The sequence below is a fragment of the Hypanus sabinus genome, chromosome 5, assembly GCF_030144855.1.
Source record: "Hypanus sabinus isolate sHypSab1 chromosome 5, sHypSab1.hap1, whole genome shotgun sequence".
Classification (NCBI taxonomy): Eukaryota; Metazoa; Chordata; class Chondrichthyes; order Myliobatiformes; family Dasyatidae; genus Hypanus; species Hypanus sabinus.
The window spans coordinates 27,664,321-27,684,806 of record NC_082710.1 but is presented as its reverse complement, the minus strand read 5'-3'; the positions used below and the strand labels follow the sequence as shown (position 1 = coordinate 27,684,806).

General features: G+C 38.3%; 1 protein-coding gene across 2 annotated transcripts in view; it reads right to left on the bottom strand.

Annotated features, from left to right (window-relative positions):
• Positions 1-20,486, bottom strand: part of hsd17b4 (hydroxysteroid (17-beta) dehydrogenase 4) — a 109,275-nt gene that overhangs the window by 84,197 nt on the left and 4,592 nt on the right. For both annotated transcript variants that reach the window (XM_059969636.1, XM_059969635.1), the window contains exons 3-4: positions 17,605-17,712; positions 3,732-3,791 (exon numbers count right to left, since the gene is read on the bottom strand). In XM_059969636.1, coding sequence (XP_059825619.1) covers positions 3,732-3,791; positions 17,605-17,712 — 168 coding nt within the window. The remainder of the gene's footprint in view (positions 1-3,731; positions 3,792-17,604; positions 17,713-20,486) is intronic.

Sequence of the window (20,486 nt, the reverse complement as noted above, 5' to 3'; positions counted from 1 at the left end):
TAAATAGGTTATACCAAATATTTTTTATTTATTTAATTTATACATCTGAGCCCTTTCTAATGATATAAAGTCTTTATTCCTGTGCTCAAATCCTCTTGCAATAAAGGGTGGCATACCATTTGCCTTCCCAATTGTTTGCTTCATCCTGTGACAAATAAATCTGAACCTGAACCTGAATCTGCCATTACAGGCTCAGGTTCAATATGTATAATGGCATCCAAGACCCTCTCGATACAATCACCTCCCAATCTCTTTGATTTAAACAAAAAAAAAAATCCCCTTTTCTATTTATTCAAATACAGTGGATAATCACAAACTGTTCCCTTTTTTTTCCCCTACCTGCCTGGGGCTCGGTATTTCCGTCTACAATTGGATCCTCAACTTCCTCTTGGGAAAACCACAGTCAGTACAGATCGACGATAATATCCCCTCGCTGATAATCAACACAGACACACCTCAGGGGCTTGTGCTTAGCTCACTGATCTATTCTCTTTACACTCATGATTGCATAGCTAGGCACAGCTCAAATAACAACTATAAATTTACAGATGATGCTATAATCTCAGATGGAAATGAGATGACGTGCAAGAGTGAGATAATCTCAACCTCACACTCAACATCAGCAAGACAAAGGAGTTGATCTTAGAGCAAACACAAGGAAATCTGCAGATGCTGGAAATTCAAACAACAACACACACAAAATGCTGGTGGAACACAGCAGGCCAGGCAGCATCTATAGGAGAAGCACTGTTGACGTTTCGGGCTGAGACCCTTCGTCAGGACAGTTGATCTTAGACTTCAGAAAGGGGAACTGAGGAGAACACACATCAGTCCTCATGAAGGGGTCAGTGATATAAAGGTAGAAAAGCTTGAACTTCCTAGGTGTCAACATCTCAGAGAAACTGTACAGGGCCCAACACATTGAAATAAACACGAAGAAGCCATGCCAGCAGCTCTCTTTCATTACTTTCTATGTTTCTATGAGTTTGAGGAGATTTGTTATGTTGCCAAAGACTCTTACAAATTTCTATAGATGAACAGTGGAGTCCATTCTGACTGGTTGCACCACAGACTGATATGGAGGCTCCAATGCATATGATCACAAGAGGCTACAGAGGGTTGGAGAGTACCACAGGCATAACTCCCCCACATCAAGGACACCTTCAAGAGGTAGTGCCTCAAGAAAGAGGCATACCCATCTTTAAGGGCCATACCATCCAGGACATACCCTCTTTTCATTACTATCTCTAAAGATGATAACAGAAACCTGAAGACCTACACTCAACAATTCAAGAATAACTTCTTCCCTTCCATCAACAGACTGCTAAACGGTCTATGAAAAATACCTCATTATTTCTTTATCTTGGTACTATTTATTTTGTAATTCATAGTCATTTTATGTCTTTGCACTACACTGCTGCTGCAAAACATCAAATTTCATATAAGATGGTAATAATAAACCTGATTCTGCTATTTCTACATTCTTTGTTTTCATTCTTTTGTCCATGTTCTCAGGAACTACTCCTGTTCACTTACTAACCAGACAACCTTGTTTGCAGCTTATTCGCATGGTCACACTGCTTTTACAAGTATCATCAGACTACAGTTTTAATGAGCTTCTTTTGTCTACTTCTTATTTCTTACAAAGATTTTCAACCTGAAATGTTAGCCATTTTCCTTCTCCAAGATACACTCTACTAAGAAATATTAGACCATATTTGTTTCCATTTTAGATTTACAGCACCTGGTTTTTTTTAATTTTCACTTACTGGAGTAGAAAATGTTGGTCAAATGATATATAATTTCTATCTTTGATATTTTCCTCAGTGTTCTGGAATGCAATCCACCTGGCTAATGCAACCTTTGTACATTTTCATTGCTACCAACCATCTCGATTTTTATGCAATGCAAGTGAAGACCCAAGTCCTCAACATCTAATTTAAACTGTCTAACTTAAAATAATTGAAAAGCAATGGAACTGTTTTTGTAAAGGGTTGAAGACCTTAAACAATAGTAAACAATTGCCTATTTGACCATGAATCAAGCCAATCCTTATTTAACAAAAACTACCTAATTGCTGTTACAATGATTTGAGTGCTATTTGAGTTAGTCATTGATCTACTTTCACTGCGATTTCTTTTCTCCCCCACTCTTCCCATACAATTTTTAAATTCATCCAGATTCTCAAATTATGATCCCAAAATTTATCATAAATTTCATTTTGTTTATTTATATTTAATCTCAATATCTTTCATAAACCGAGAAGTTTTTACATTGACTTTCCTTTTCCCTTTTGTGGGAATGTCTCTGATTTTCAGTCAAACTATTTTCTCTAAAGGTCTTTTGTTGCTCATTTACTATTTTGCTTGTTAATCTTTGATTACAAACATGCCCAGATCACTTAACAACTCATTGAAATTATCCCTCCTCCATATCCCCTTCTTTCCCATATCACATCTAATCCTAATTATATGATCACCATTTCCCAAATGACTTCCCACCAGCCCATCCACCATTGAAATGAGAGCATATTCCTCTATTTAACACTTCTCTCACTGGACTGGAAAACATACTGACCTAGGATGTTCCCTTGTAGAATTTCAGAAATTACGCTACTTTTCCTTTTACAGTGTTATTTCCATTATTAATAGGATAACTAAAATTCTCTCATTATCCCTACTACTCCAACTCCTACATTTCTCCCAAGTATGAAGTGCACATTCCGCATTTGAGCCAGTCCTCAATTAATGCTATTGTATCAAAATGGCACGCGGTTATTTGAGCCTGCAGCCCACAATAGCATGACTAGACTTACAAGTATTTGTAAGTATACAGTATATGTGTAACACCTTCTTAGATAACCCTGTAACTTTTCATCTCATCCACCCCATTACTATATTAATACTTTCCTGAATATTTTCTTTTTCTTATCTCTCTCTGCTGTACTCTGTCTTGTCTCTTCTGTTTAAGCCCACTGCACCCATCTCCCCCACCCCCATCAAATTACTTCAACCTCCCTCAATATATTTCCTCTATTTCCTGAGGAGACTGAGGTCCTTTAACATCTGCAGTACTATGCTGAGCATGTTCTACTCGTCTGTGGTTCTGTTCTACCATGTTTGCTGTTGTGTGCTGGGGCAGCAGGCTGAGGATAGCAGACACCAATAGAATCAACAAACTCATTCACAAGGCCAGTGATGTTGTGGGGGTTTAACTAGACTCTCTGACGGTGGTGTCTGAAAAGAGGATGCTGTCCAAGTTGCATGCCATCTTGGACAATGTCTCCCATCCACTCCATAATGTACTGGTTAGGCACAGGAGTACATTCAGCCAGAGACTCATTCCACCGAGATGTAACACTGAGCGTCATAGGAAGTCATTCCTACCTATGGCCATCAAACTTTACAACTCCTCCCTTGGAGTGTCAAACACTCTGAGCCAATAGGCTGGTCCTGGCCTTATTTCCACTTGGCATAATTTACTTATTATTATTTAATTATTTCTGGTTTTATTTTGCTACATTTCTACTCTATTCTTGGTTGGTACAACTGTAACGAAACCCAATTTCCCTCAGGATCAATAAAGTATGTCTGCCAGTCTGTATAACACAAGCAGCACCAGCTAACATCCCTAAGGACATGGACAACATACTGGTCCCATTAAAGAGCAACAAGCTCATTTTGTGTAGATCCTTATTAGGTGTAAATATCAACAAATAAATCATCACTCACCAATCTTTCCATAGGCATCTAAAGCAGTCTGAACAACCTTTTCTCCTTCTTCAACGGAATCTGGAAATCACAGAAAACCACATTTAGAATTGCTAAATGAAAATCAAATTGCATATTGCTTGTAAAATATCCAAGTGTATAGAACATCCATTGCCTTCTTATTGCACAACTCAACCATAGCTTTAATCTTACTTCAATTTTCTAAATGTTAATGCATTTACTGAACAAGTCTTTGAACATTTGCCACAGATTAATTAAATCAGTTGCCAGTGCTTTAAAAGGAATCAGAGCCCTGGTGATTGGAAAAAGAGGATGGGAATCAGAGCCCTGTTGAGCAAAGAAGCATGGGAATGAGTCATGAAATGCTGGAGCAAGCACAGAAACTGGAGCCAGGTGAATGGAAAAGTAGCTCAGAAATCAGGGTCTGAATGTGTTAGAATGAGCTGGGAACCAAAACCCAGATAAGGGAAAAGGGAGGGTAGAAAACATCTACTTAACGAGCCAGTTACCAAACCATTAGGATTTTCAAATAGTTGGACAGCAGACAGTTAAGAGTTTTGTTGTATTACATCTATTTCCTTTATTATTTCACAATGTGCATAGTTTCAGGAAACAGCTTGGTCCACACAGATCCCACAAGCTACTATAATACAGTGGAACATATTGTGGTTAAAAAAAAAATCCAAACCGAACCTATCCCTTATTATTGGAACATAGTGTTAGCCTCATTCAAATATTACCTGGCATCTAACACAACCCATGCCTACATTCTATTTCAAAGATCAATAAAACATAATACCTATTTCTGACACAACAAATTCCTCTACCACAATTGTGTGAAAGAGAATAAATATTCACAGAAACCAATGATTAACTAAGCAGAAACAAGAACAGAAAAGCAAAATAATATTGAAGGCCAAAGGAAGGCCAACTTTATGAAAATATTGTGCTATATCAATCCTTACAAGTTTAACCTTTGTTCCTCCATGTGAAGTAAACTTACAAAATGCAGTGATTGAATCAGTATTCCATTTTGATTTTCAGGCTAATATTGTTTTAGGGCTGCTACAGCAGCTCTCTTTCCATCCTGGGTACATTTATTAATTTCACATAACGCAGAAGACACTGCTATAGTCATAAACTTGGAACAGACTTCCAGACCAAACATGTTTTGCTGGTAATACAAAGTCCAATAGTCTCATAACAATTCTGAGATCCAGGAACTAAATCAGTTTAGAGACACAAGCCATGGAGAGTGAAATGTTAAAAGCGCTGCAAATAATCACACAAGAAAGAAAAGCTGAATAAGCCATACAGGTTATAAGACCTGTTACGTACCCGTGGGTATCTTGTACTTGACACTTGACAGTGGTGTTGAAGCTATACTGGACTTAAGGTAGTGGTCTTGTGATGGTGGAGTGACTTCATTTTCCCGCCAGTAGAGGTCATGTGACAGGTTTTTTTTTACACAGGGTATAAAAGGAGGACCCCTCCCTGTGAGGAGGGGCAGTTCATGGCTGGATTTGCTGTTTTGACTCCATGCCACTGTGTGGTCCAATACTATGACACAGTTTGGTTGAATGATGGAGTAAGTTTAAAAGGTCATTGCCAGCAGTTTCTTTATAATACGGCCAGTTAAAAATCAGTGGAGAGAGAAGATCGGAGTTCCGGAGCTAAAAGATCGAGGAAAGTCAACTTCGACAGTGAAACAGGTTCGACCTTGTTTGATCCTCATTCGGAAGGAATTCGTTGGCTGTCCCCGTGGTAACCCCTGTGAATAGCAGGAAGGGTTGGGTACAGTTTTGTAAAGGAAAGGTCAGTGCCTCTAAGCCGTTTCATTTTCATTTTCGTAAATTCTCCAGGAAAAGTATAGTTTGACTGGGAACCACAACAACACAACATGAAAGAGAATTTAAAATCATCTAAAAAGTTTCTCCTTTAATGGACTGTAAGCATTTTGAACTTTTGCAGTACTACTTTGAAGAACTGTTTTTGCAACATCGCTTTAAGAACTGTTTAAGCTGCCGCATGGCAGCTGATTTCCGGTTACATTAGTGGTTTGTTTACTTTTGTGGGTTTGTTTTTCAGTGTTTAATAATGTTCTATTTGTTATAAAAAAACCCTGCCTCACTTATATATTTATTGTTGCTGAATCCGTAACATAAATATGGGGGCTCATCCGGGATGAACCATTTTTGAGTTTAAATGCTTGTTAAATTTTAAATTGGTGTTTTGGAAAAGGGGAATACTCAATTCTTTTGCTTGATTGGCTTGTGAGTGGTATATGGCATCAATGAATATTGACGAGTTTCTAGCTTCACCAGACGCGGAGTTGTTAGTGAAGGCAAAAAAAAACTGAGGTGTCTGAGATAGCTAATAGATTGCAATTTAAAGGTATTTTGAAGTCTACATTGAAGACTCTAATACAGAGAAAAATCGCATCACACTATGTAGATTCGGGTGAATTTGATGAATCGATTTTAGAGTCGTTTCCAATAAGTAATCTGGAGATGCAGTTGCAAATCGAACAAATGAAGTTGAAGCGTTGTAGGTTAGAAGCTTAAAGTAAACAGAGGGAATTTGAATATGCGATAGCAGAATTAAGGTCTGAGAATCAGTCTTCTGGTTCTAGAAAACCGTTTGTTGCTAGTCAAGAAATTAAATTGGTCCCTCCATTTAGTGAAACAGAAGTGGAAAGATATTTCCAACACTTTGAAACAATTGCTCAGATTTCAGAGTGGCTGAAAGATAAATAGTCAGTGTTGTTACAAAGTGTAATTAAAGGCAAAGCACAACAAGTTTATATAGCTTTAACTGCTGCGCAAGCACTTGGTTATGATATTGTGAAACAGCAGATTTTGAAAGCATACAAATTGGTCCCAGAAGCGTATAAAGAAAGATTCAGAAGTTTGAAGAAGTCTGTGGAAAAAACTTGTGGAATTTGCCTATGATAAAGCTGTGTGTTTTCAGAGATGGATTTCCTCTAAAAATGTAAATGGGGACTATAATACATTGAAAGAGCTGATTTTAATGGAGGAATTTAAAAGAAGCATCCCTGTTGAAGTAAGGACCTACTTAAAAGGAGAGGGATACTGATACATTGCAGGATTCTGCTAGATTAGCTGATGAGTATGTTTTAATCCATAAGTATAAATTTCCTCAGGGCAGAATTTTTAAGAGGAAAAATAACACAGAGACTCAAGGTAAATCAGAAATTAAATCAGAAGTTAATGAGAAAGGTAAAGAGGAAGAAAAACCTGTGAAGGAAAGACAGTTTGGTCCTATTTGTAACTATTGTAAGAAACCTGGCCATGTAATGTTACGTATCCCGTAACTGGATAACTTACCAGCAAAGATACAGAGGTCTGTTGAAGTCTGATGTCACTATTTTCAAATGTTTTTATTTATAAAGGGGCACAAAAGTAAGGTTAATACAAACATTCAGATAATGCATGTCACCAATACTCAATCTAAAGCGCAGGTATAGTAATAATCATCATTAAGAAGTAATCTCGGCTGTTGTCTAGGGGATAATATTTTTGTCCGTTGGAAAATATAAAAGTCACTCAGAAGTCTGCAGACTTTAGCCTTTCGGGGAATCGCTGGGTTTCACGTGTTTTAGAGGAATCAGTGAAAAACAAAAAAAAAACTTGCCTGGGTCTTTATGAAGCCACTCTGTAAAATCAGGGGAACGTTGTTTCCCCATTGTTAGTTCAAAGTCCTTCTTGGTATTATCAGCCACCCGCTCCCCAGGCAAAGGAGTTAGGAGCGCACGTGGCGTTGAGTGGCTTCCAGCCACGGGAGCACTGAGCGAGGGTCTCCTTCGGGTGCGTTGCTGGGGTACTGCCTCCTGCAGTCCCCTTTTATCTTGACTTGCAGAGTTGTAGATTTCCATCAAAGTAGGGTGATGCAATCCCCACCCCCACATTGCCCGAGGGTGTCCATATCCATGGTAGCTGTCACGTAGCAGGGACATGCACCTCACACAGGTGCCTCTAAGAACAATGGCCAAAACCGTTGCATTGTCTGTCTCTTCCGAGACCCGAATTAATAGCGATCTTGCGATCCTCCGGAAGGAGGGGGCTGCTCCCGCTCCTTCGGCCCCTCAGAGCTGTGGTACATTCATAACAGTAACTGTTTCCGATTGAAAAAGAAAGAGAAGGAAGCAGTCCCAGATGCTTGTATGCAACATACTGAAGCACCTGTAAAATTACAGGGTTCGATAAACACAAATGAGGTTTTGTTAGAGTCTGACCAAGTTAAAAAGGGATATGATCATTTTATAACTGAAGGGTTTGTATCCTTGAAAGAAGGATCTACTCTGGTGCCAATAAAAATCCTTAGGGATACTGGAGCTTCTCAATCAATGATGTTAGACAGTTTATTGAAGTTTAATGAAGAGTCTGATACTGGTGAGGTAAATTATATACGAGGTGTTGGGAGTGATTTTATGCCTGTATATTTGCATAAAGTAAATTTAAAGTCCGGGTTAGTTACAGGATTTGCTAAAGTAGGATTACAGCCTAGCTTACCTGTGAAGGATATTTCTTTATTGTTAGGTAATGTCTTGGCAGGTGGACAAGTTTTTCCTGAAGTGCATTTGACAATGGAGTCAGAGAAACCAGAGATGAATTCTAACACAGATTCTTCCTGTGTTGTGACTAGAGCTATGGCTAAAAGGATTGATGCGCAGAATGTTGTTACTCATGACTGTTCAACTCAGGATTCGAGTTTTGAGGATGTGTCAGAGACTTTCTTACCATTGTTTGAACAAGATTCTTAGAGCAAGTCTGACTATGAAGATTTATCTCTGTCTCAGAAGGAGATGATAGCAGAGCAGAGACCCTGAGACTATAAAATTAAGAGAACAAGCTCTACCAGATAGTGAAATTGAGAAGGTGCCAGTAGGATATTACTTGGAAAAAGGAGTGTTGATGAGGAAGTGGAGATCACCTACAATTCCTGCAAGTGATGAACAGAATATTGCTTACCAGGTAGTTGTCCCTAAAGTTTATTGAAATGAGATTTTGACTTTAGCTCATAGTGTGCCCTTAGGTGGATATCAAGGGGTAAGGAAAACTGTGGACAAGATTTTAAAACATTTTTACTGGCCTGGTCGAAGAAAAGATGTGGCGATGTTTTGTAGAACGTGCCATACTTGTCAAATTATGGGTAAACCAAATCAAGTTACACCAGTAGCTCCATTACAACCTATTCCAGCACCTGGTGAACCATTTTCTAAAGTTATTACAGATTGTGTCGGTCCATTACCAAAAACAAAAACTGGTTATCAGTACTTGTTGACTATCATGTGTACTTCATCTAGGTTTCCAGAGGCAGTACCACTTAGGAATATAACAACTAAAACTGTGACAAAGGATCTTATAAAATTCTTTACTTTTTTTTGGATTACCTAAGGAAATACAAACTGATCAAGGCAGTAATTTTATGTCTGGATTGTTTCAACAGATAGTTTATAAATTGGGAGCTTAGCAAATCACTTCATCTGCATACCATCCAGAATCACAAGGTGCCTTGGAGAAGTTTCATTCTACCCTCAAGAATATGATTAGGACATATTGTGTGGAAAATGAAAGTGATTGGGATGAGGGTACAAACTTACTTTTATTTGACGTGAGGGAATCGGTACAAGAATCTTTAGGTTTCAGTCCAGTTGAACTTGTATTTGGGCATAGAGTTAGAGGACCTTTAGCTTTATTAAAAGAGTGGATTAATAAGGAAGTACACACTGATCTGTTGGACTATGTTTTGAAATTTAAGGACAGGTTACATAAAGCTTGTAGCTTAGCCAAGGAAAATTTAAAATTGGCTCAGGAGAAAATGAAAACTTGTTACGATAAAGAAGCTAGGATGAGGATGTTTAAGCCTGGAGATAAGGTGCTGGTTCTTTTCCCAGTGCAAACAAATCCTTTACAAGCTAGATTTCATGGTCCTTATGAAATTGTGTCTAAAATCAATGATGTGGATTACGTGATAAAAACTCAAGATCGTAGAAGGCCAACACCAGTTTGCCATATAAATATGATAAAGCCATATTATGAGAAACAATCTGATACTGTGACTGTTGTGGTTAATGATAATGAGTTTGATTTAACTAAGAACATGATAGATGATTCATCTGAATTTCATTCTAAATCCAACATTGTTTCTCTCAGATTACCAAATTCAACTATTCTGGAAAATACTGATGAGAAACTAGCACATTTACAGCCAGAGCAGAAACAGCAGATGAAGAAATTATTTTTTAAATATAAGGATTTGTTTCCAGATGTTCCAAGAAGGACTACTATAGCTTCACATAATGTAGATGTTGAAGATGCCAAACCTATTAAACAACACCCATATAGGATGAACATAGAAAAATGTGAACTTGCTGAGAAAGAAATTAAATATATGTTAAAGAATAATATTATTAGAGCTTCTAACTTGAATTGGAGTTCACCCTGTGTTATGGTGCCAAAACCAGATGGTAGTATTAGGTTTTATACCGACTATAGGAAGGTGAATGCTGTAACAAAAACAGGTGCATATCCAATTCCTAGAGTAGATGATTGTGTAGATAAAGTTGGAAAAGCAAAGTTCCTTACAAAGATTGATTTATTGAAAGGGTATTGGTATGTTCCACTAACAGACAGAGGTAGAGAGATTTCTGCATTTGTAACTCCATCTGGGCTATATGAATATAATGTTCTTCCATTTGGGATGAAGAATGCTCCAGGTACTTTCCAGAGGATGATTAACTCTGTGATTCAGGGATTGAAAGATACTGGTGCTTATATTGATGACTTAGTGACAGGAAATGATACTTGGGAAGCACACATTATTGTGGCGGAGAAATTGTTTGAAAGGCTTTCAAAAGCTAACTTAACTATTAATTTAGCTAAGAGTGAATTCTGACATGCCACTGTGACTTACCTTGGTTATGTTGTGGGTCAAGGTAAGGTAGCTCCTGTTCAGGCAAAAGTTCGGGCAATTTTAGAGATTCCCACTCCAACAGGGGGAAAAACTCTCAGGAGATTCTTGGGAATGGCAGGATATTATCGAAGATTTTGTAAGAATTTTGCTAATGTTGCCCTTCCATTAACTAACCTCTTGCAGAAGAATGAGAAGTTTGTGTGGACAGTGCCTTGTCAAGAAGCATTTGAGAAATTGAAAACTATGATATGTCAACAACCTGTGCTTAAGTCACCTGACTTTGAAAAACCTTTTTCATTCGCTGTAGATGCTAGTGAGTAGGCTGCAGGAGCAGTATTAATGCAAAGGAATGAGGGTGATGAGGTTGATCATCCAGAAGCTTACTTTTCTAAGAAATTTAATAAGCATCAAAGAAACTATTCGACAATAGAGAAGGAATTGTTATCTCTTGTTTTAGCTTTAGAACATTTTGATATATATGTTGGTACAACTCAAAAACCACTTATTGTTTACACTGATCATAATCTGTTATTGTTTCTGAGTAAGATGAAAAACAAAAACAGAAGGTTATTAAATTGGAGTTTGATGTTACAAGAGTACAATATTGTGGTAACTCATATTAAAGATAAAGAAAACGCGGTTGCTGATTGTCTATCTCAATATTGAATGTACAATGTAATTTTTTTATGGAGTGTTTTTTTTACAATTGTAACTCTCCTACTGTATTGTAAGTTGTAAGATGTTATATGATGATACTATGTATACTGTGTATGTTATAAAATTTATACATTTGTTTTTTTTCCCTTGTAAATAATGGTTAAAATTTTTGTTCTTCACAGACCAAATTTTTTTTTTTTTTTGGAGGGAGGTGTTATGTACCCGTGGGTATCTTGTACTTGTCACTTGACAGTGGTGTTGAAAATATACTGGACTTAAGGTAGTGGTCTTGAAGCTATACTGGACCTAAGGTAGTGGTCTTATGATGGTGGAGTGACGTCATTTTCTCACCAGTAGAGGTCATGTGACAGGGTTTTTTCAAAACAGGGTATAAAAGGAGGACCCCTCCCTGTGAGGAGGGGCAGTTCATGGCTGGATTTGCCATTTTAACTCCATGCCACTGTGTGGTCCAATATTATAACGCAGTATGGTTAAAAGATGGAGTTTTATTTAATGCCTAAAGTTTAAAAGGTCATTGCCAGCAGTGTCTTTATAATACGGCCAGTTAAAAATCAGTGGAGAGACAAGATTGGAGTTCCGGAGCTAAAAGATCGAGGAAAGTCAACTTCGACAGTGAAACAGGTTCGACCTTGTTTGATCCTCATTCGGAAGGAATTCGTTGGCTGTCCCCGTGGTAACCCCTGTGAATAGCAGGAAGGGTTGGGTACAGTTTTGTAAAGGAAAGGTCAGTGCATCTAAGCCGTTTCATTTTCATCTTCGTAAATTCTCCAGGAAAAGTATAGTTTGACTGGGAACCGCAGCAACACGAGAAAGAGAATTTAAAATCATCTAAAAAGTCTCTCCTTTAATGGACTATAAGCATTTTGAACTTTTGCAGTACTACTTTGAAGAACTGTTTTTGCAACATCGCTTTAAGAACTGTTTAAGCTTTATTGCCTTAAGAACTGTTTACGCTGCTGCACAGCAGCTGATTTCCGGTTACGCTAGTGGTTTGTTTACTTTTGAGGGTTTGTTTTTCAGTGTTTAATAAATGTTCTATTTGTTATTAAAAACCCCGCTTCACTTGTATATTTATTGTTGCTGAATGCGTAACAGACCTTATTCTCTTTTCTCTCCAGCAACGCAGACAGCCATGCAGAATATTTCCAGGATTTCCTGTTGTGTTCATTGTTACAGACACATTGGGATCAAGGTACAGAGAAAATAGGGAAGGAAAGAGAAACAAAAGAGATGAGGTAATAAAAGGATGGAAACTGTAAAATTACCTAAGTTGATACTGATAAACCTAAATAGGTACTAGTAAGAAGTAAAAATATAAAATAGTTTAATTCAGAAACAAACATTGGAAATCTGGAATGTAAACACTAAATGCAGATGATATGGAATAGCCAAACTCACGTGTGGCAAGATGTTGAGTCAGAAGATAATTTGCTGTTTCTTAGTTTTATGTTAGTCTTAGCTGAATTAGCAAATGTTGGACACCACTGTTTTCTTAATAATATGATTTGTACTTTTTAACAAACTCATGTATTTTACACACTTACTGGCAGAAAGCAGTATAGCAGTTAACGCAATGGTTTATCAACTTTTTCAATGTTCACTGGCTAAATTCAAGGGAGTTAAAGAGCCCTGAGGTAATGTTACAACTATGTAAGACCCTGGTCAGACCCCACTTGGAGTACTGTGTTCAGTTCTGTCACCTCACTACAGAAAAGATGTGGAGAGTGCAGAGGAGATTTACAAGGATGTTGTATGTACTAGACAGCGTACCTTATGAGAATAGGTTGAGTGTACTTGGCCTTTTCCCCTTGGAGTGATGGAGGATGAGAGGTGACCTGATAGAGTTGTATAAGATGATGAGAGGCATTGATCGTTTGGATAGCCAGAGGCTTTTTCCCAGGGCTGAAATGGCTAATACAAGGGGGCATAGTTTTAAGGTGCTTGGAAATAGATACTGAGGGGATGTCAGGGGTATTCCACACAGCGAGTGGCGGGTGTGTAGAATGCACTGCCAGCAGCAGTGGTGGAAGCAAATACAATAGGGTCTTTTAGGAGTCTCTTAGATAGGTACATGGAGCTTAGGAAAACAGAGGGCTGTGCGCTAGGGAAACTCTAGACAGTCTCCAGAGTAGCTTACATGGTCAGCACAACATTGTGGGCCAAAGGGCCTGTAATGTGCTGTAAATTTCTATGTTCCAAATATTAGCACATTACCCATGTAATATAATTGTGTTAATTATGTATTCTTAACTAACTTATGAATAAGGTATTTCTTTTATCTATATAACAGACAGCTGTCATACAATAGACAGACATGCAAATCCAAAGCAAACTAAATAGACAGCTGTCTATCTGGTTTGCTTTGGATTTGTATGTCTGTTTGTACTCTAAAATAAACTAAAATCTTCCAAATATGACTGTTCGCCATTTTTGACTCCCAGAAGAACCCTAAGAATCAGAAATTAAACAAAGATCCAATATGAAGGAGGCAAGTGTGCAGTGTGATAATACGATGAGAGACACTGGAAGCTCGGGTTCACATTTACAGACTGATAGATGCATAATAGAGCTGCACTTGTCCATTCCATTATTTCAGTCTTTCACCAACCATAAGGCTGTACGACCCAAAGTAATTTTTCTTACAAAGTATGCAACACATTGTGAAATCCAAAACCAGTGTATATGAGGCACCAGACTACAGTTAAGAATGATTTACCTTTTAATTATACTTGATGGTGCAGCAAAGGTGATTTTCAGTTATGGCCCATGTACAGTCAATAACAGCTGAGCCAAATGCTTTTATTTACTACAGTAACATAGCCACTTACCATTAAAAAAAAGAGCCAATGATTTGGTGCTGAGAACAAGAGCATCAATCTCCATTAGGAACCCCTATAAAGGGAGACAGAAATAAAATATTCTACAGGGAATGGGTGGATTCTTAAATAGGAGTAGCCTAGTATTGGAATGTGCTTGACAGTATCATGTACGCCGTGACCGGGTTACCAAACCAGCAGAAATGGAACGATACGCTGCAGTCTGTTGGTACCGTAACTAGAAGTGTTTATTAGTAAACTAAGTAATACCATACAATAAAATGCAAATATACATATAAAACAGGTTAGCAATGATATATACAAAAGTGTGGAAACAGAAACCAAAACCAAGCTCTATCGACGCCTAGGGGTAAATGAATAGACTTAGGATGGTGCTGAGTTCAGTTCAGTTTAGTTTAGGTCAAGGTAGTTGCTGTTGTACCGTGGGAGGGGGAGGGGGAGAAAAAAGAGCGAGAGGTGAGCAGTTGCAGCAGGCAAACCTTCCGTTATCTTCTTGTCCTGTTGTGCTGTTGTGGTCACCGACTGTGACCCCTCCGTACCAAGCCAGACCATTCTTCAGTGGTGAGCCTGTCACCCAGGCGTGGGTGGACACACACACAAGCCCCCACCGGTCTGCCTTCACACACTGTGAGCCTCTGATCAATTCCCTCCGAACCCCCACCTTCCTGTGGGTGCACAACACTCCTTCAGTGTCTCATGGCGTGTCTGCCTGTGTCTAAGCAGACCTGCTTTTATCTCCCCTGATGGGGTACCAGCCGTCCATCAACTGTCCATGTCCATGTCCATCCGCTGGCCCCGCCTTGCTGTCTCAGCAGGGATTCACACAAGCAGGCAAAAGTGTCCTTGGAGCAAAAGGAAACAATCATCGAAGAAGCCATAATACTAAATCATTCTCTCTCTCTCTCTCTCTCTCATTATCAGCATCTGCAGCAGGAGACCTCCCCCCCTCTTGTTAGCAGCATAGTTCACGGGGGGGGGGGGGGGTCAACCTGGACCCCATCTCCGCCTGGTTTGCTCATCACACATCACAACAGATAAAATGTCAAAAAATTATTTCACACTACTGATAAAGACATTGGCACCAGAAAATGTTGATGTGGCTGCAAGTCCATTACAAGCTAGAATGAAACAGCTGCAGAAACTTATGTTTCATGTAAACACTCAGTATTCACTTTATTAGGTACCTCGTGTTTGTTCGTGGTCTTCTGCTCCTGCAAGGTTTGAAGTGTTGTCCATTCAGAGATGCTCTTCTGCTCACCTATGCTGTAACACATGGTTATTGCCTTCTTGTCAGCTTGAACCAGTCTGGCCATTCTCCTCTGACCTCTTTCATAACAAGCCTTTTTTGCCCACAGAACTGCCACTCACACTGGGTGGTTGTCTGTTTTACACATCATTCTCAGTACAAACTTTGGAGACTGTAGTGCCATAAAATTCCAGAAGATCAGCAATCGTTGAGATACTCAAATCACTAGGTCTGGTACTAACAATCCTTCCACAGTCAAATCCACTTAGATCACATTTCTTCCCCATTCTGATGTTTGGTCCGAACAACAAATGAACCTCCTGACCATGTCTGCATGCTTATTGCATTGAGTTGCTACCTTGATTGGATGATTAGGTATTTGTTTTAACAAGCAGGTGTACAAGTGTACTTAATAAAGTGCCCATTGAGTGTACAGCAAGAGAAAATAAGGGAGTTGCACATTAGTTCTAAAACAATACTGATTTCAAAATCAAAGAATCCCAACATTACATCTGCAAACTGTAATTCTAGACTTGAAAAAATAAATGTTGAATTTATCAGAATTGAGTCACCCTAGACATAACCCAAAGAACAGACTGAATATCCACACATTGCAGCTCTGTATGTTTGATTCATTTATCCCTTGAGTCTTCAAGTCTGATGACAAGCCTCCAGCATGCTTGACTTCTCATTCCAGCTGAGAGGCATCACCTGCTAAGCCAAGTAACCAGGTGCATTTTGTTTCACCTGTCCAATATTTATGCCTGCCATTGCTTACAGCTGGTGCAGCCAGCATGGACCCATTCATTTTAACAGGTTACTGAACTTGATTACAAGAGGAAATGCAGTTAAGTCATTGATTTTATTTTATTTATCATTCATTAAAATTAATTCCTAGTAGCTGAAGTAATTTTACTTTTTTATAATTTCTTGCACCTTTTTGAATAGAACTATTTGAATGCATCTTACCATCAAAGTGCTTTAAAATCAATAAGAAAGACCTCTTGACAGCAGAAAACAATGAAATGACTTCCATATTTCTTTTGGGGAGGTGTGGGAAGGGTGATGCTCAGGTTGCCTAGTGCCCTTTGACAAACTTTTGTAACAGTACAATTACAGCCCTCCTGTTCAATTAATTGCACAGAATCACATGAAGCAAGTGCAGGTGGAAGAGTGCAAGGCTTCACTGTAGGCAGAAAGCCACTCAAGTATGATGCTGCCAACACGTTAGTTATCCTGGCAAAATTCACACTGTCAAACAACATTATTCAGACACATTCTTTACAATTAGTTAACAGCAAGTATTAGCCAGAATTTATCTAGTTCAATTACCTTTCCAAATACAATTTTTCCAACACTAAGAATATGGATGGAAAAAAATTAGAAATTTCCCTCTTTTATTGGTAAAGTCAGAATAGACTACATGCCAAGGTCATTTTCAATCAACATTGTCACTACTTTGTGTTTTAATTGACTGAACGACTGATAATTTTTGTTTCTTTTTTCCACCACAAATACCAAAGGCAAACAAACAATAAACAAAAAACCATGCCAAAAATAAAACTGCAACAGTATGACCACAACCTAATGTTACAACATCATGAAATCATCCTTCAGCGAAGGTTTCAAGCCTAATCAATGTTTTCTCTCATCTGTGATGACCAGAGTGTGCAAGAATTTTGTGCTGTGCATTTTTTGCCCAGTGACAACAATATGTACACAGAATAATTTCTGCAATAAAAACAGTATAAATAAGCCAGTTCTAAAATCTGCAGTCATCGCAAATTCCATATTGTCAACACCATCCACATCAGAAAGCAGAAAAGGAAATGTAATTGCATACAATCGTGAAATATATTTAACATACCAACGAGGTATTGAGTTACAACCTTTTGTGTGCAGTTTAAATTCTTTGCGCACTAGTAGTAAAAGATGTGTGCATGTGCACACCTTAGAGGAAACAATGGATATAATTAGTGTGGACATTTACAAAAGCTACAATTTGATGTTCATTAATAGTTAAAAAGGGCAGTTAAGTTGTCTCAAATATTATATTCCTGGTAGTTAAACTGTTATGATCTTCTACAGCCTAGTCAGGAATCAGATACTGATGCATTTCTGAAGTAAAATATGGGAAATGTTAAACTGAAATTTAAAAAAAAGATAAACACAATACCATAGTTGGCCACAGCATTGCCTCCTTTTGCCCTTATTTCTTCCACCACTCTATCTGCAGCAGATGAACTTTTGCCTTGTCCTTTGAAGTCACCACCAAGGTCATTTACTGAAGAGAAATAAAAGGACACACATTATAGATAAAAAGTATTATTTCAAGCTTCTATGACGTGGGCAGGGACACATAAGCAAGAGTAGTAGATTCAATCCCCGAACTCTTTTATTTAGAAATTTATACTCCTCATCTGTTCAATTTAATTATGTCATTTTTCATCCCTCTAAACTCCAGCACATACAAGCCTGTCCATTATCTTGGTCTATTCTAGGTCTGCTAAACATTTTTCAGACTGCATCCAATGCACCATTTATTCCTTAAATAAAGAGATTAATACATACATCTGTGGTTCTCGATGTGGGCCATATGGACACCCAGGGAGTCATGCCGATGTCATACTGGCCACAAAATACAAGAAACTAGGGGCCACAAGAGTTTCTGAATGGACCATGATAAGTTTCCTGTTTTAATGAAATATTACTAAAATATATAAATAAAAAAGAAACAAATGTATATAATTTAATTGAAACCTGAATTAAATGAATGTGAAAATATACTAATGATGCAAAATAAGGCAGCAAAACAGCTTAGTCCGTGTGTATGTGTACGTGGGTAGGGTGAGGTTTGGCCCATCAATCATTACCTCTGTTCCTGCTTAACCCTGCACAAATGACATCAACATCAATACAAATGTACGGCTCAAGATAGTCTTTTTTCATCAACTTTGTGAGGAACATGAAAAAGATATTGAATGGCTACTAATGCATACAGAGGTCCGATGGTAATCAAAAGGTAGTTGCCTTGTCGCTTTGTTGCACTTTGGGGTAGTACAGCAGCATTTCTAAGCAATAAGCAGCTTGAAGAACAAATTGCTACTGCTAAGTGTGACAGATTTTATCTGTCAAATACATTTGAAAAACTGAATTTATTAATCAAACAGTGACCAGGAAAAGTCTGTAATCTCATATCATGCAACGAGGCTATTACCACTTTCCTTGGAAAACTCAAACTTTTCAGCAGCAATATTGGACATTGAGACTTTACGGAGGTTCCTTCACTGGCCACTTTTAATATAGAATTACATATGATGAAATGATTGTTTATCTTGAACATCTGAAACAACTGCACACTGATATGGAACCTACTTCAGAGACCTATTGGAGATGCATATTCCAGATTGGGTGGTGGATGCATTTGAGGTGAATGTGGATGATGTTGACACCACATCACAAGAATGTCTTATTGAGCTGCAGAGTGATTTAACAACTCAAGCAGAACTTGAACAGAGAAAGCAAAATTTCTGGATAATTAGTGATGTTCTGAGAGAAAGCAAAGTTGTTTATAACTGGATTTCCCAATACTTATCTAATTGGTTTTAGTCAAGCTCTTCATCTGCTATCAGAAGCTTATACAGTTTTGATGTTCTTAAAAGAGGTGATCTTTGATTATCCTTAACCAAATTGCAACCAGATATTCAAAAACCTTGCTAGTTTGCATCAGTCACAAGGATCTCACTAAATACCCAAACAATATTAAACACTTCTTCATTAGTGTTGAAAGAGTATCATAGATATTATAAATAAAGTATCCAATTCAGAGCTTTGAAATAGTTTTATTTTTCATATATGCCTGTAACATTATATTTAACATATAATACCTATAACCTGCTAAAACAGAAATAAGGACCGTATATTAGAATAATTAGTATAGCTGACCAAAAAAAAACTTAGGAAGTATGGAAACTATCGGAAACTATGGAGGGTGGGGTTCACGGGGGTAAATGAAAATCATAAGAATAAATGGCAGGATACTTGGTAGTGTGGAGGAGCAGAGGGACCTGGGGGTACATGTCCACAGATCCCTGAAAGTTGCCTTACAGGTAGATAGGGTAGTAAGAAAGCTTATGGGGTGTTAGCTTTCATAAGTCGAGGGATAAAGTTTAAGAGACGCGATGCAGCTCTATAAAACTCTAGTTAGGCCACACTTGGAGTACTGTGTCTAGTTCTGGTCGCCTCACTGTAGGAAGGATGTGGAAGCATTGGAAAGGGTACAGAGGAGATTAACCAGGATGCTGCCTGGTTTAGAGAGTATGGATTATGATCAGAGATTAAGGGAGCTAGGGCTTTACTCTTCGGAGGATGAGAGGAGACATGATAGAGGTGTACGAGATATTAATAGACAGAGTGGACAGCTAGCGCCTCTTCCCCAGGGCACCACTGTTCAGTACAAGAGGACACGGCTTTAAGGTAAGGGGAGGGAAGTTCAAGGGGGATATCAGAGGAATATTTTTCTAATAATAGAAAAGAGTGGTTGGTGCGTGGAATGCACTGCCTGAGTCAGTGGTGGAGGCAGATACACTAGTGAAGTTTAAGAGACTACTGGACAGGTATATGGAGGAATTTAAGGTGGGGGGGTTATATGGGAGGCAGGGTGAGGGTTGGCACAACATTGTGGGCCGAAGGGCCTGCAATATGCTGTACTATTCTATGTTCTATAAGTGGGCCTTGAGCAGAAAAAGATTGAGAACCTCTGCCAAGATAGTACTATATTTGTCATCTCATCCATCCCCTCTCAAACCATAATCCTATTCTTCTAGAAGTAAACAACATTTTTAGCTGTCCTAATTACTTGTTGCCATGTGCATTAAGACCTCTTTGCACCTCAGATCTTGTGATTCTTTTTCCGACTAAGAAGTCCTGTCAAAATGGAAGATTTCATATATACTTCATACTTTATACTCCATTTGCCAGATCTTTTTCCACTTACTTAACCCATCTATATCCCTTTGATACCATTCTGGTTAAGGTGCACTGAACTCATTCCTAAGA